Source organism: Phalacrocorax carbo, chromosome 13 (genome assembly GCF_963921805.1).
Source record: "Phalacrocorax carbo chromosome 13, bPhaCar2.1, whole genome shotgun sequence".
Taxonomy (NCBI): domain Eukaryota; kingdom Metazoa; phylum Chordata; class Aves; order Suliformes; family Phalacrocoracidae; genus Phalacrocorax; species Phalacrocorax carbo.
The window spans coordinates 15,704,166-15,717,705 of record NC_087525.1 but is presented as its reverse complement, the minus strand read 5'-3'; the positions used below and the strand labels follow the sequence as shown (position 1 = coordinate 15,717,705).

Here is a 13,540-nt window from a genome sequence, read left to right as displayed (position 1 = left end):
AAAAGGCGAGATAACTTTATAACAGGATGCATACTGCTCTAGCATGCGGCCATTCACAAGAGAACCCAGCAAAGTATTTCTTTTAACTAGCACTGGCTTTGGTCAAATGCACACAAAACAATATATTTGTTTAAATTACATTTTTCCCAAGGCACCAAAGTTAAGTTAATGTAACTTCACAGCCAGGAATATCACCAGTCGTCAATAGTTCTTCAATCACGGGAGTTAGTGCTCACTTGATTTTGTATTCCTGACAAAAGACCAGTTTTGGAAGCCGGAATACTGAGAAGTATTAGTCTGGCAGTTCTTCTAAACAGACGATAAATTGTCAAACTTACTTATAGTCTCAATTTGATAGTCGTGCTAACTGAAAACAGATTTCTTAAGAACAGATGGTGGAATAAAGAAAGGACAAAGATGCAGTAAAAAACCAGGAAGGTCTACGTGAACAAAAAAAAAAGAAATAGGTGTAACATTTTCATTGTAAGTGGCCACTCAGAAGTGTCAGTTGGCGTAGGGGAGCGGGTGGTGGTGGGGAAGAGAGAAGGGTTTAGGGTCCGGAACTCAGAACAAAAATCCCGCTTCCCGTGATCCACCAGCAGATATTCAGCACGTCCTACGCTACTAGCAGCCAGTCAGCCAGCTCCGCTGGAAGCAAGTGTCTCTATTTCTTCCAATAACACCCCAAATGCCATCCCAGTACAGCACAGACTGCATGCTAGGCTGTAAGCAGTAAGTAAAACCACTCTCTATATTAAATTCTAACTCCATCTTTTCAAAGCCAACAGCCTCTGAGAGCTCAAATGACCCACCTTTTTTATTACATCATTGAGGAAAATTATCTCTGTCAGTTTCATTGTCAAGTCATCTTCATTGGTGCCAGACTTCAAGTCACTCACCACAGAGGGTCTGATACACAACGGAGGCACCAAGAGTCGCGTGAGGATCAAATCTGAAGGTTTACCTGCTTCTGGGTTCATTAAAAGGAGAGGGATATCTTCTGCTGGGATTCTTTTGAAGAGGTTCAACACTACTAAAGGATTTAAGTTTTCCTAAAAAGGCATTGGATAAAGGGGAGAATAAGCCATCATGCAACAGTTTCAGCGTTTCCCCCCTCCCCTATTTACTGGTTGTTCAAAAAGAATGTATTTAGAAGAGACCAACAGGCAAGAACTATTAATGGAAACAAAACTATGTTTTATTCTGAACCGATGCTTTTAGTGTCTCAGGTACTAACTTGCTATTTTCTTCCCTTTCTTTTCTCCTTATACATCCATGTTTACTTCTCACCATGTTACTCTATTTAAACAGTTAACTAGTTGAGAGTATTTAATAGTTACTTGCCCATACTAGTCACATGAATTACAGTACTTTCTAGCATTTTTTTTAAACCTTATTTCTCTCTTCTTGTTACAGCTATTGCTGCGGTATAAGGAACTCCAGATATTCGTTACGTTTTCTGTCTAAATAGGTACCCCAGGATCTCCCCAGCTTTCAAAGAGCAGAAGGAAAAAAACTGCAAGCCACGCAAAGCTGAATGACACAAAACGGTTAGATAATTACGTCTCCTCTCTCCTTCCCAACATTAAGTTCTTCTGAAGGAAAAAAAATTTCCATGTATTGCAGTAACCTCAGAGCTACAGTAAACTAGATGTACATGCAGAGCTTCTGGGGGCGTTTCTGCTCCCCTTTCAAGCTCATGGAAGCTACACACACAGAGAATATCCCTGTTTTTCACAGGCAGAAAGCTATTTATCAGAACATACCAATCAACTTAATTACTCATTTTTGCAAAGGTAACATTACTGCAAAGAACACAAACACTCTCCAAGTGTCTTTTGGCATATGAAAATCTTGGATGACCACGAGGCTTAAGCTGCTACGTTGGAAACCTTTGAGAAGTTTTATTCCAAGCACAAAAACTAGCAAAAAATTTCAGTTGTAATAAAACTCACCTGAGCTCTTCCCAGTAAAGGTTCTACTTCTTTGTTATGTTCTATGGCCGTTTCGAAGGACTGGAGAAAAGCAGATACCATCGGATCTACCACTTTCTTATTGGTCTTATATTTTTCATGTATTATTTTCAACAAACCACACTTCTTCACCGTTCCTGCAAACAAATAAATGTGGGTTGTTTTATTTTTAAACAACAACAACAACCATCACCAAACAAACAAACAAACCCCAGAAGTTAAAACAAGTAAACTACAGTTCCAAAACTAGTTAAACCTCCAGTGAACACAGGACTAAAATATAACTTTATCAGTTTCCTAAACTCACAAAACATGAGAACAAAGACCAAGCAGGTCTTGTCTCCTTGTATGGCTGCCTTGGTGTGTCTAAATCATGACTTGGCTTCTGAAGCTGTAAGCAGGTGGTTTAACTCGCACTTTATTTAATTCAGCTTCCCCTCAATCACAGCACATTTTTTTTAAAAGTACAAGTTCCCACACTAAAACCAGAACTAAGATGTGCCATTTATATATCATCCCACTATCTTCTCATGTAATTTTGAAAGCTAATTGTAAAAAGAATCTGCCAACTCTTCTCATGTCATGCAGGTAGCAGTATTATTTGTAACAGTTCCACAGACTAACAGAAGTGCGTTCCAAACTCAGTTATTCTTACTGAAGTATGCTGACCTACCACTTAATTCTGTAAATGCCTACTCTTTGTGCCCCTTATATGTATGTGGCACTTACAATGAAGCCTGTTTATTCAGGCTGTTGATCATTACAATAAACAACCTAAAATTTACTGAGTTAAACCTGTAAAATTTTAAGTTATGCATTAACCATCCACTATGAATCTGTAACACTGCAAGCCCTTTAACAGCAGCATCACCTGATCAGACTACATGAGGGGAAAAAAAAAAAGGTGTTTTGAAAAACAAATGTGAAATGTTATTAAAATACTCTGCCCTGAAGAATAAACTCCAGTGTAACCCGAGATCATCACAGCTCAAATACAGCCAAACTGCAGAACATACCCTCCTAGAGGACGACAAACACATCTAATATTAAGAAAGATAACATAATATAATGATGAAAAATGAAGTTTGGTCAAAACTCAAGTCTACAAATGCTTCTAAGTTAAAGTATTGATCACTGACAATAGCTCCTCATATTTTTAAAAACATGTTAAACGGGGTTTTTTGCCATTATTCAAGTATCAAATAATGGTGCCACGAGGAAACAAAATGAACAAAACACACCACTAGCACAAATGAGATGTGAGCAAGCACATGCTTGGCATTATGAATGCAATTACCTAATTCTTAATAAAGGCCAGAGAGAATAGCCGTTAGCTGCAGAATGAACAATGATGTTCAAGGTTTTGATGCCTATCACAGCCACCAAGGCGAAAACCACCAGAGGAGGTAACTACCCCGAACAGCAACTGCCAACACTCACCATTAAAGGCACCACAGTACGGACAAGTGTTTTTCTTTCGGCACTTCTCAGACACTTTCTTTTTTAGCCCTCTCTTCTGAAGATACGTAAGGCCAGGTCGCTTCAGGTAATCCAAAAATTGTTTTTTTTCTTCCACCGACAGCATGATACGGCAACAAGTTTTGCAGATCATCTTAAATGTAAATGCATATAAACACAGGTGTTTAACAGACACAAGCAGAGATGTAACAGCTTCGACTGTAACTTCAGTTCCCCAACAGAGCACAGTTTTTTGAATGGAATACAATTGTCTTGGTTGAAAAACCAGTTCCTATGCTGTATCGCACAAAAAAAAAAGTACATTAAAAAACCACAGCCAGTGAGGCAAATCCTTATCTAATTTCCACAGGATCTTTAAAATCCAGATATGAAACAAAGAGAGCTTTGATTTACTGGGATGTCCTAAAAGGCAGGTTATACTGCATACAAACTGCTACAGAAACAGAATGGACTAAATTAATCGGCCTGAGATTATATAAAATAAATCGGACGTATTTACATCGCTGAGACTGATAAATACATTTATTTTACAAAACACAAGATTCATAAAGATAAAATTTATAATACGACCTTATTTTGGTCTTCTCAATTACTCTTTCAAGCATCATTTTTTTCTGACAATTTCCTTTTTCTAGACCAGAAATGGACGACAAACCATAATTGTATTTACCTGTAAGATGCCTATCACAGCTTTGAAGTATCCAACATGAAAACAGGGCAGTTCTAAGTCAATGTACCCATAATGTCCTAAACAATCAGCTAGATTTTTTCCACAGGTTTCGCAGGGACGGTCCTTTTCACTGGTTCCCTTTGGGAGCAGGGGAACACACACATAGGAAAAAATTTTAGCTGTAGTCAACTGAATAAATAGAAAATACAACAGTTTTTAGGCTAGTCAGCTATCCTGACAGCAGACCTACACCGCTTGCTCCATTTCCCCAGCATCAGAAGCATGTCATAACATCACATTCACTCCAGACCTTAAGAAAAATGTCTTTCACAAGCCGACCCTACTGATCCCAGTGACATTAACTCATACAGCTTTTGCAACGGATCTACATCCTGTTAATCTACAATATGGTGTTTTGCAGATGGCTATTTCTGCATCTCCCACCAGCTGGGCAGAAAGAACATCTCTCCTGCCTCAAAAGAGTGCTTTTCTGAACCACCCAAAAGCATGAAATAAGCAGCTGTCACTGCAACTGACAGTCTACGCAACTCAAGCAGATGCACGTTTACACATACTTTGGATGAGCAGTAAATTTCAGTGACCCCAAACTACCTTTAAGCACTTCAAGTAGATCTACAAAAATAGTTTGGACAAAAGATGGTTCTCACCATGCGATGGTCAAGCACTCCATACTGCAGTGGAGAGTGATGGTTGTCCTGACTGTACAGGTTTTTGCTGACCACTTGGATGTGAGCTTGCTGACGCATCTCCTCTGGAGATTTCATGCCAAAACAGATGTGGCTTCTAGGACAGGAAATTTCACGTGTATGTATGTGCACACATGTATGCAGAAACACTTATAGAATCATAGAGTCATTAAGGTTGGAAAAGACCTCTAGGATCATCACGTCCAACCATCTACGCCACACCCCTGGGCCTCCCAAACCATGCCCTGAAGTGCCACGGCTACACGTTGTTTGGACACCCCCAGGGACGGTGACTCCCCCACTTCTCTGGGCAGCCTGTGCCAGGGCCTGACCACTCTGTCAGGGAAGAAATTTTTCCTAATGTCCAACCTAAACCTCCCCTGATGCAGCTTGAGGCCATTCCCTCTTTTCCTGTCACTGGTGATCTGGGAGACCGACCCCCCCTCACTCCAGCCCCTCTCAGGCAGCTGCAGAGAGCGAGAAGGGCTCCCCTCAGCCTCCTCTTCTCCAGGCTAAACCCCCCCAGCTCCCCCAGCCGCCCCCCAGCACACTTGTGCTCCAGACCCTGCCCCAGCCCCGCTGCCCTTCCCTGGACACGCTCCAGCCCCTCAAGGCCCTTCTTGTCCCGAGGGGCCCAAACCTGAGCCCAGCATTCGAGGTGGGGCCTCCCCAGTGCCGAGCACAGGGGCCCCATCCCTGCCCGGCTCCTGCTGGCCACAGCAGTGCTGACACAAGCCCGGGGGCTGGTGGCCTCCTTGGCCACCCGGGCACTGCTGGCTCATGCCCAGCCGGCTGTCAGCCCGCACCCCCAGGGCCTTCTCCGCCGGGCACTTCCCAGCCCCTCTGCCCCAGGCCTGGGGCGCTGCCTGGGGTTGGTGTGAGCCAAGGGCAGGACCCGGCACTGGGCCTTGTTAAACCTCACACAAATGGCCTCGGCCCATCGATCCAGCCTGTCCCGGTCCCTCTGCAGAGCTCCTACGCTCCAGCAGATTGTACCTACAAGCACATGCACACATAGGTACGTGAAGGCAATGCAGAAGAGGCCAGACTGATTCACGGTACTGTTGAGGTGGGGTTTTTTGGATAACTGTGTAAGATAGGGCTGTTTTGCAGTGAGTTAGTGGTTTGCATCTAGGGCTTTGTTTTATTTATGGGCGCTTTGAGGTCAGCTGCCCACACGGCGCGGCCCCCCGCCCGCAGCCTGCGCCAGGGCCCACAGCAACCCTTCCGCGGGGGGAGCAGCCACCCCACCCCCACCACCCCGCCCCCCGGCGCCTTTTGCAGGGGCTGTGCCGCGTCAAGCCGTTCCCACCGCCCCCCGCCGGGCCTCCCCAGCCCCACGGCCCCGTCCCTCGCCGCGGAGCCGCCTCCCCGGAGCCTCCCGCTGCGCAGGGCGCCGCAAGGGCCGCCCCACTCACATCTTTTTGGCCACATCCGTCTCCCTGAACTGCTCCTTCACCATGGCGGCGGCGGCGGCGGCGGGCCCGGGCTGCGGCGGGGCAGCACGCGGCGGCGGCGGGCCAGAGCGGCGAGCAGCGCCTTCCGCATGTAGCGCCCCCTGCTGGGGCGCCGGGACGGCCGTCTGTGGGCGGTCTCCCCGCGGTCCCTCCCCTGAGAGGAGCCGGAGACGCCGGACGCCTGCCTGGGACCCCCCACCTCCGCTTGCCCCTTCCTCATGACCGCCCGTTCCTCACGGGCCAGTTCTCTCCTTGCAGCGCAGAAAGCGCCCCACTACCCTCCTCATCAGGCAAGCAAAAGCCGCCCCTACTCGAGTCTTTCCCCCCAAGGCCGGCGGCGGAATAGACACCCCTACACTCCGCCCCCGACGCAAGGACCCCTCGCGCCGCCTTATGATTGGCTGCGGGGGCCTTGCCGGTCCTTTTCTGGCTCGCTGGCAGGGAGGCCGCCGTCAAGATGGTGAGTGTCTGCTGCTGTTTGTTGTAATCCGCCTCGGTCCGCTGCCATCCTGGCCCCGCGGGAGCTCTGTTTGCCGGGCTCCGGCCCCTGGGCCTTGCCTGTAGCGTGCTCCGGCGGTATGGAGGGAACTCAGTCGGGGTTTGTTCTCCCGCGCCGAACTGGGGCCGTTGCGGCCTGGCCGCGGTGCCGGCGGGTGGCGGCGGGCTGCTGATCAAGGCAGGCTCCCGGCTTGTGCCGCTGAGCTGCCGGCTGGTGAGGGCAGCCCGAGGCTTCAATAGTCGGGTAACGTTGTCTTTCCCTTTCGGTGTATAGAGGGGCTGTAGATCATGGTTATCTGTGACTTTCACCTGAATATAAGGAGAAGTCTCGTTTGAGTGTGCCAGAGCAGGGGCACAGGCTGCCCAGAGAGGCTGTGGGGGCCCTTCCCTGGAGACATTCACACCCCGCTTGGACGCGGCCCTGTGCCCCCTGCCCCCGTGGTGATCTCCAGAGGTCCATTCCAACCCTTGCCATTCTGGGATTGTGTTAGTTTTGTGTTTCTTCTTGTCTGAAAGCATTAAGAAAGCAGTAACAGATGGGCTTGTTAAGGAAACCTGTGTTGTACTGTGGTGGTGCTTGGGCTGGTAATCCATGTATTTCCTTAAAAGCTGTTTCAGCTGCTCAGAATGATGGAGGTGTGTTTGTTGTGGTATTTGGAGTATGAGGCTCTTTATGTCATCAATTGGTGTGTAGTTAAAAGCGTGTATCAAAGTGTATGTCGAGGTGGTGTTATCTGGAGCCCAGGACCAGTCCACACAGGTTGAGTTCACTGTTAGCATTGGGGAGGGTACTGAGTGTTGCTGTCCTGTACGGTATTTACATGTTTATTATGTTTAAATTCTACATATAGTAATTGTTTTCTCTTGCTTTTTACCTTTTTGCAGAATGACACAGTGACCATCAGAACGAGGAAGTTTATGACAAACAGACTGCTTCAGCGCAAGCAGATGGTAAAAGAGTACAGAAAATAGTCTTTAATATGTCTGTTGGTTCTGAGCTGCAGGTGTCTCTTGCCACAATAAGTCAGGGACTCTTAAAGTCTTCAGAGCTCCTATTGTAAGAGGTGTTGGTTTAGGTGTGTTGATGCATGCTCAAGGTAGATCCTGATGCTGAGGTTGTGAGCTGTTTTGTCTTTTGAAGCAGGAAACTGCTATGAACACTTTTGTGTCAAACAAATAATACTCTCTGTTGCTAAGGAAGTTAAAGTGTTAAGCTTGTGGTGGGACTGTAGTACTTGGCTGTTGCACTGATGTTGACCTTCTCCTACTTTTAATTCTTTCTTAGGTGATTGATGTTCTTCATCCTGGGAAGGCCACAGTCCCCAAAACAGAAATCAGGGAAAAGCTGGCAAAAATGTACAAGACAACCCCTGATGTAATTTTCGTCTTTGGCTTCAGAACTCACTTCGGTGGCGGCAAGACAACAGGTTTTGGCATGATCTATGATTCTCTGGACTATGCAAAGAAAAATGAACCAAAGCACAGGCTTGCCAGGGTAGGTTGTATTTTTGTGACTTGGGAACAATAATGGTGAATTTGAAGTGTGTCGTAGCTTGTGATGTCCATGCTAGAAAGGTGAAGGTTGTGTGAAAGTACTGTTGGTGTACTTGGAATTGGGTAACAGGTCTTAAAACAGTGTCGGTCAGTTTCTGTGTTTGCAAAATAGGGTAAGCTTTATGTTGTTTACTACAGGGGAATTGCAAAGGTAAAACTGATGTTAGCAGTGGTGTTCGGCAGTAATAGATAATTCATGGCTATTAAAGGCTTTGAAGAAGCATAAGAGATGAAACTGATGTTTACGGTAGTGCTTTTCTGTGTTGAATTATTTACTAACTAGTGAACTTGTTTTACTATTTAGCTAATATTTCAAATTCAAATGGTATTTGAGGAATCCAGAAATAGTAAAACTTAAATTCAGATGTTAGCATTAGCAAAACAAAGCTAAATGCAACTTCAACTGGTTTTTTGATAGCATGGCTTGTACGAAAAGAAGAAGACTTCTCGGAAGCAGCGAAAAGAGCGTAAGAACAGAATGAAGAAAGTCAGGGGCACAGCCAAGGCAAATGTTGGTGCTGGCAAGAAGGTAGGATGAGAATATCTGTAAGCTGGAGTGAGCATGTTGCCTTTGAAGCGTTCATTAGAAACACTTCAATAGAATAACATTTTTTTTTCCCTTTTTTTCACCTGTTCTACTGGATAACAGAAGGTAATCTGTGTGGTGTTACGTAGCTTCTTACCAGCTCAGTAGCTTAGTTGTGCTCCTCACTGCTGCGAGCTTAGCTGATATACATACTGTGAAACAATGCTTCTTGAATGATTGTTTCCTACAAGTCACTTGAAATGAATCATAAATCTAACAGTATTGCTCTAATCTTGTAACTCAGCCTTGCAATCTACAAATTAGATAGTCTTAACACTTATGATTACTCAGACTATTAAATATCTAATGTTTACTTCACTAAGTTATTGTTGTTTATGGTGTTATTAATAAAGTATTGTTAGGGATGTGTGGTGGTATAGACAGTGGGGGCAGTGTGTAAACAGAAATAAGGTAGAAAGTCACTGAAAACCAGGATAAAGCAGGCAGGTACCCAAGATAGTGGAGTTCTTTCCCCTGGTGGGAGCTTCGTGTGCTGTGGCTGGAACTTGATGCAAGTCTGTCAGGTGTGTGGCTTGGAGGAGACAGAGTTCCTCTATCATCAAACAAACGCCCCATGAAAACTGAGGAGTAGCTTGGGTGTGAAGACAGATGTCTACTTTAGCAGCTTTTTGTCACCTGAAAAACACTAAGCTGTATAGACCTGTGAGTTTTTTCAAGTGCTTTGACAAGGGAAGATAGGGCAGTGGGTTTGAACACTTATCTCTGTAGCTGCTGAAGTGCTCTGACATCTCCATCTTTAGTAATCTTCACTTTTGCTTTTTTTCCTACTTCCTTGGAATTCTCCATCAGAAATGAAGTGTCTAGCAGGTACTGAAAAATGAGCATGGATGTGGCGACTGAATTACACATCACTGAAATGCGTGTCCATCCTTTCAGTTGAAGCACTGTACTGCCTTGCATGCACACATGTTTGTGTTAAACCTGGGTCTGTCTGTCCCGTAAGGTTCAGATAACTATGTTGTGTAGTTCATTCTGTGTGACTTAGAAGGAAAATTTGGCTAATAGGGAACGAGATTTTTTTGAAACCAATGAAACAACATTAAAGTAAGGAATCCCAAACGAGAGGAAATCGGAGAAACACAGTGCTGTTGACCGGAGGCATTGGTTCAAAGCGCCCCAGGTTCTGATTCAAAGTAGTACAGTGCGATTGCATGTGTGACTGGACTGTTGTGCATCTTTATGAACACTAAGTCACATCACTGCTTTGTGTGTTGGAAACGGCACAGTTGTTAGTGCTAAACTGTATTTAACTTGCCCTGTGGTATTTATTCCAAGTTAGGACACGAACCACGGTGATTGCTCCGTGAAATTAGATTTTTCACTTCCTGTATAAGTGAAGTTCTCTTTACCATTGGATGGAAGTAAACCAGCGTGGCTGCGAACTGCTAGATAAGAGCAGGAGCCCTTTTCCTTTCTGTTTTAATGCTGTTTTAATGACAGAGTCCTACAGTTGTTTACAGTATAGCAGCACAAATGAGTGTTTGCTATAGTGGTAACACTAAGATGCACCCTCTCGTGAATGTCAGGCGAGTCATTTAGTGTTGCACCAATACCAGTAGCATGGATGAACTTCTTCCTTCAAGAATTTTGCACTTGAAGGTAGCTGTTATTAAGTGTTAATAAAAATGGTTAAATGACTGTCACTTGAATTACTAAAGCTGTCCAGTTCGGAGAAATTATTTTTAAGCTTATAAACACTTCAGAAATCAAGACCAGGATGGTGTGCTGTGATAATTATGTAGCAGATGTGACTTCTGTATCAAGTGCTTCTCAAACTAGCGTGCAGTCTCAGTAGAAGGCAAGCTGTGTTTTGGAGTAGAGGTTCTTTATGTCTTTGAAGATGATCTTTTCAGTTGATAAGTATGCATGAGCTAAGCCTTATTTGTTTCCCAATTGTTTTAATCTTTGTGCCCTTGCATTAGACTTAAAGGCAAATGAATTTACATGTTTTCTGGAAAACTTGGTTGAGAAGAGGTCTGTGCTGCTGCATCACAGAAAGAAGCTTGTGGAATACACTTGTTTTAAAAGCTTTGCCTTAAAAAATGCATGTTTAAATAAAATGGTGTGGCATGGTTCAACATTCTTTCACAGCCATGTGGAAAAAGTTTTAATAGGAGTTCTGGAATATGTTTTGGAGTTTACCTACACAGTCTGTGAGAACTGTTTGTCTCAGAAATGTGTAGGCACTGGATTCTGAGACATCTTCAGACAAGTCTGTATCGTTGGAAGAGTTAGATACGATGTAGTCATGAAAACTGTTAAAACGAATCATACTTGCCTAGTTTTTCCTTAACTTTTAAGTTGGACATCAACTCTGCTTATGTCTGACTGTTGAAGTTTTTTCTTTGGTGCTTCCTTGCATTTTTCCTTCAGAACTCCCATTATGTTCTCCCTACAGTTTCAAAAGAAGTATTAGAAAATAGTTTGTGTTATTTTATATATTCTGTATCCCTATAGTGAGCTGAGCTCACATAAAAGTTTGGAACAGGTAGATGTGGATGCCCATCACCTAGTGTTTGCATTCGGAGCAAATGCAAAGACCACCTCCACCCTACCTTCTAATGTCACAGTGGTAGTTGTGACAGCCTTTGACATGTGAGTCTTCCAAACAAATGTTTTTTTAAAGAACTGGATCAAGCTAGTGTGGATGGACAGGTGCTCTAAACCATTGCAGCCTGTAGGTGTAGTTGAACATGCAGTTGCATTCTGAGTATTACTTAAGCTCCAAACAGCTGTTGCTGTTTGGTCTCGTTTGAGTTTGAGGGAATGCATGAAATGTAAGTCTTCAGCCTCTACTGTAGTCAAAACAGTGTGGTTGTCCTATCATGTTTCACTGTGGTAGTTGAAAAAAGCCTATTATAGGGGTCAGTAAAAAGCCTCAAAGCTCCATCTTCTACAGTAGTAGAACTTTGATAAAACACTTGTTATTAATTAATGTTTTTTCTTTTTCAGTAAATGACCTTTCTCCAAATGGAAAATGGATAACAGGTATGACATCAGAAAGCTCTGTAAGGGCAGACATTCAGGGCCTGTGGTCATTACGGTGACATGGGTCTAATGTTGATTTATGCAAAGACCATGGTACTGTGCTGATAGAAAACCCAGTGCAAAGAGTTTAAGACTAAGACTGTTGCCCTTGCTACTGAATTGCTTGTTTATGTGACTTCCGCTTACGTAAAGTACCTCATCACATAAAGACTGAAGTAATCAGTCGGGCAGTTCAGACTTGCTGTTGCTAAAAAGTGTTGATTTTTTTAGTATTATGGTAAAGAAGGTTTACACTTTTCTTGTAGGTATGCTAAAGAGAGGATAGTGCACCTTGTTTTTTAGTGTCTTAAATAGATTGAGGTAGTAGGACTTCTGTGTTGAGGGTTCATTTCTGTTGTTTCTGCCTGAAAAAGAGTATCTATAAGAATTCCTTAAAAAAAAGACCTGATAGTCTTTTAGACAAGTCCTAGACTGTATTTTTGTCTTTGCTGCAGAAACATGAGTCAGCTGGGTGTGCTGTGGGCAGTAACTGTTACAGACAAAACTCTGGTTTTATTAAAAATTATCTGAATGACTCACTTTAAAGCAACTTAAACGGTCTGTCTGGGAGCTGATGCAGTGAGAATAATCTCTTAAACAGAAGCTGGGAAAGCAATTGTAGCTTGTTGAGCTCTTCTACACCCATGGTGCGAGCTAGGCTCTCACTCCCATGACAGTACTGGGAAACTTGGAACCTTATGTTCTAAGAAAGGCAGTGTGGTTCCCCTGACTTGTTTGGGAACCAGTTTTTCAGGCTCTGTAAAGGTATGAGTATAAAAACTGTTTTAATATGTGGCACTGATCTGTCTTTTTCTTTACAGGCTACATGATTCTATGGTGAAGTATAGAAAGAACTATTCTGGGAAGAAGCTGCTCGTCTGGCTTTAACATCAAATAAACTATGTCAATAAAATGCTGGTTTGCCCTTTAGTTTTGATTTGAAAGCTACCATTTTGTAAAGTTTTATTAAAATCAAGATTCGTGCACTGTTTGCACCGAATTAAAATCATTTCGTAATGAAACTCTTGTTTTGACAATCAATTTACAGTGAATCAGAGCTCTCTATAGTAGTAGTATAACTAAGTTCTAAGCAGGCAGTGTTAGTTCATGGAGGTGGGCATGCTTTTGTTCTCTGGTGTTCAAAGTGGTTCAGAAAGTGCTTTTAAGATGTGCTTGTCTGACTGGCCTCTATTCTATAGAATATAGGCTGTAGAATATAGCTGGAGGGAGAACACAGCACATAGACAGGATATTCAGAGCTGTGTGATTCTACAGTTAAGATTTTTGGTAATGAAGGAGTCAGGCATGTCAGGACAGGCTCTGGGGTCTGTCTCTGGTCTGCAAATGGTGCAGTACACCCCTAATTTTTCATCTGGTAGTGTTAGAGGAGTCACTTTAAGACTGGATTAGTGGCTGGATAAGGCATGCTCTGTGCCAGAAGTGTGGGCATTTTGCGGTGGGTGTTCTGTTTTTTTGCTTGCTACTCAGAAGTTGTGTACTTGAAATAGGGCTGAAACAGACAGGGCAGCTCTAGCAGCACTATGTACGGAGCATATTGTAACACAGGT

General features: G+C 43.8%; 2 protein-coding genes across 3 annotated transcripts in view; one reads left to right on the top strand and one right to left on the bottom strand.

The window, feature by feature from the left end:
* Positions 1-6,398, bottom strand: part of POLR3A (RNA polymerase III subunit A) — a 39,565-nt gene extending 33,167 nt beyond the window's left edge. The window contains exons 1-6 of the mRNA XM_064464904.1: positions 6,248-6,398; positions 4,791-4,926; positions 4,123-4,260; positions 3,414-3,585; positions 1,956-2,110; positions 813-1,052 (exon numbers count right to left, since the gene is read on the bottom strand). Of these exons, the coding sequence (XP_064320974.1) occupies positions 813-1,052; positions 1,956-2,110; positions 3,414-3,585; positions 4,123-4,260; positions 4,791-4,926; positions 6,248-6,291 (885 nt within the window). The 5' untranslated portion in view covers positions 6,292-6,398. The remainder of the gene's footprint in view (positions 1-812; positions 1,053-1,955; positions 2,111-3,413; positions 3,586-4,122; positions 4,261-4,790; positions 4,927-6,247) is intronic.
* A 267-nt stretch (positions 6,399-6,665) lies between these two features.
* Positions 6,666-12,885, top strand: RPS24 (ribosomal protein S24). Of its 2 annotated transcripts, XM_064464905.1 has the most exons (7): positions 6,666-6,746; positions 7,670-7,735; positions 8,070-8,279; positions 8,757-8,867; positions 9,735-9,752; positions 11,898-11,933; positions 12,794-12,885. In XM_064464905.1, the coding sequence occupies exons 1-5, from the start codon at positions 6,744-6,746 to the stop codon at positions 9,738-9,740; spliced, it is 396 nt and encodes a 131-aa protein (XP_064320975.1). In that variant the 5' UTR covers positions 6,666-6,743; the 3' UTR covers positions 9,741-9,752; positions 11,898-11,933; positions 12,794-12,885. The 2 variants fall into 2 exon arrangements, with proteins under 2 accessions (XP_064320975.1, XP_064320976.1); XM_064464906.1 differs by lacking the exon at positions 9,735-9,752 and having other exon boundaries at positions 6,669-6,746.
* Positions 12,886-13,540: the final 655 nt, after the last annotated feature.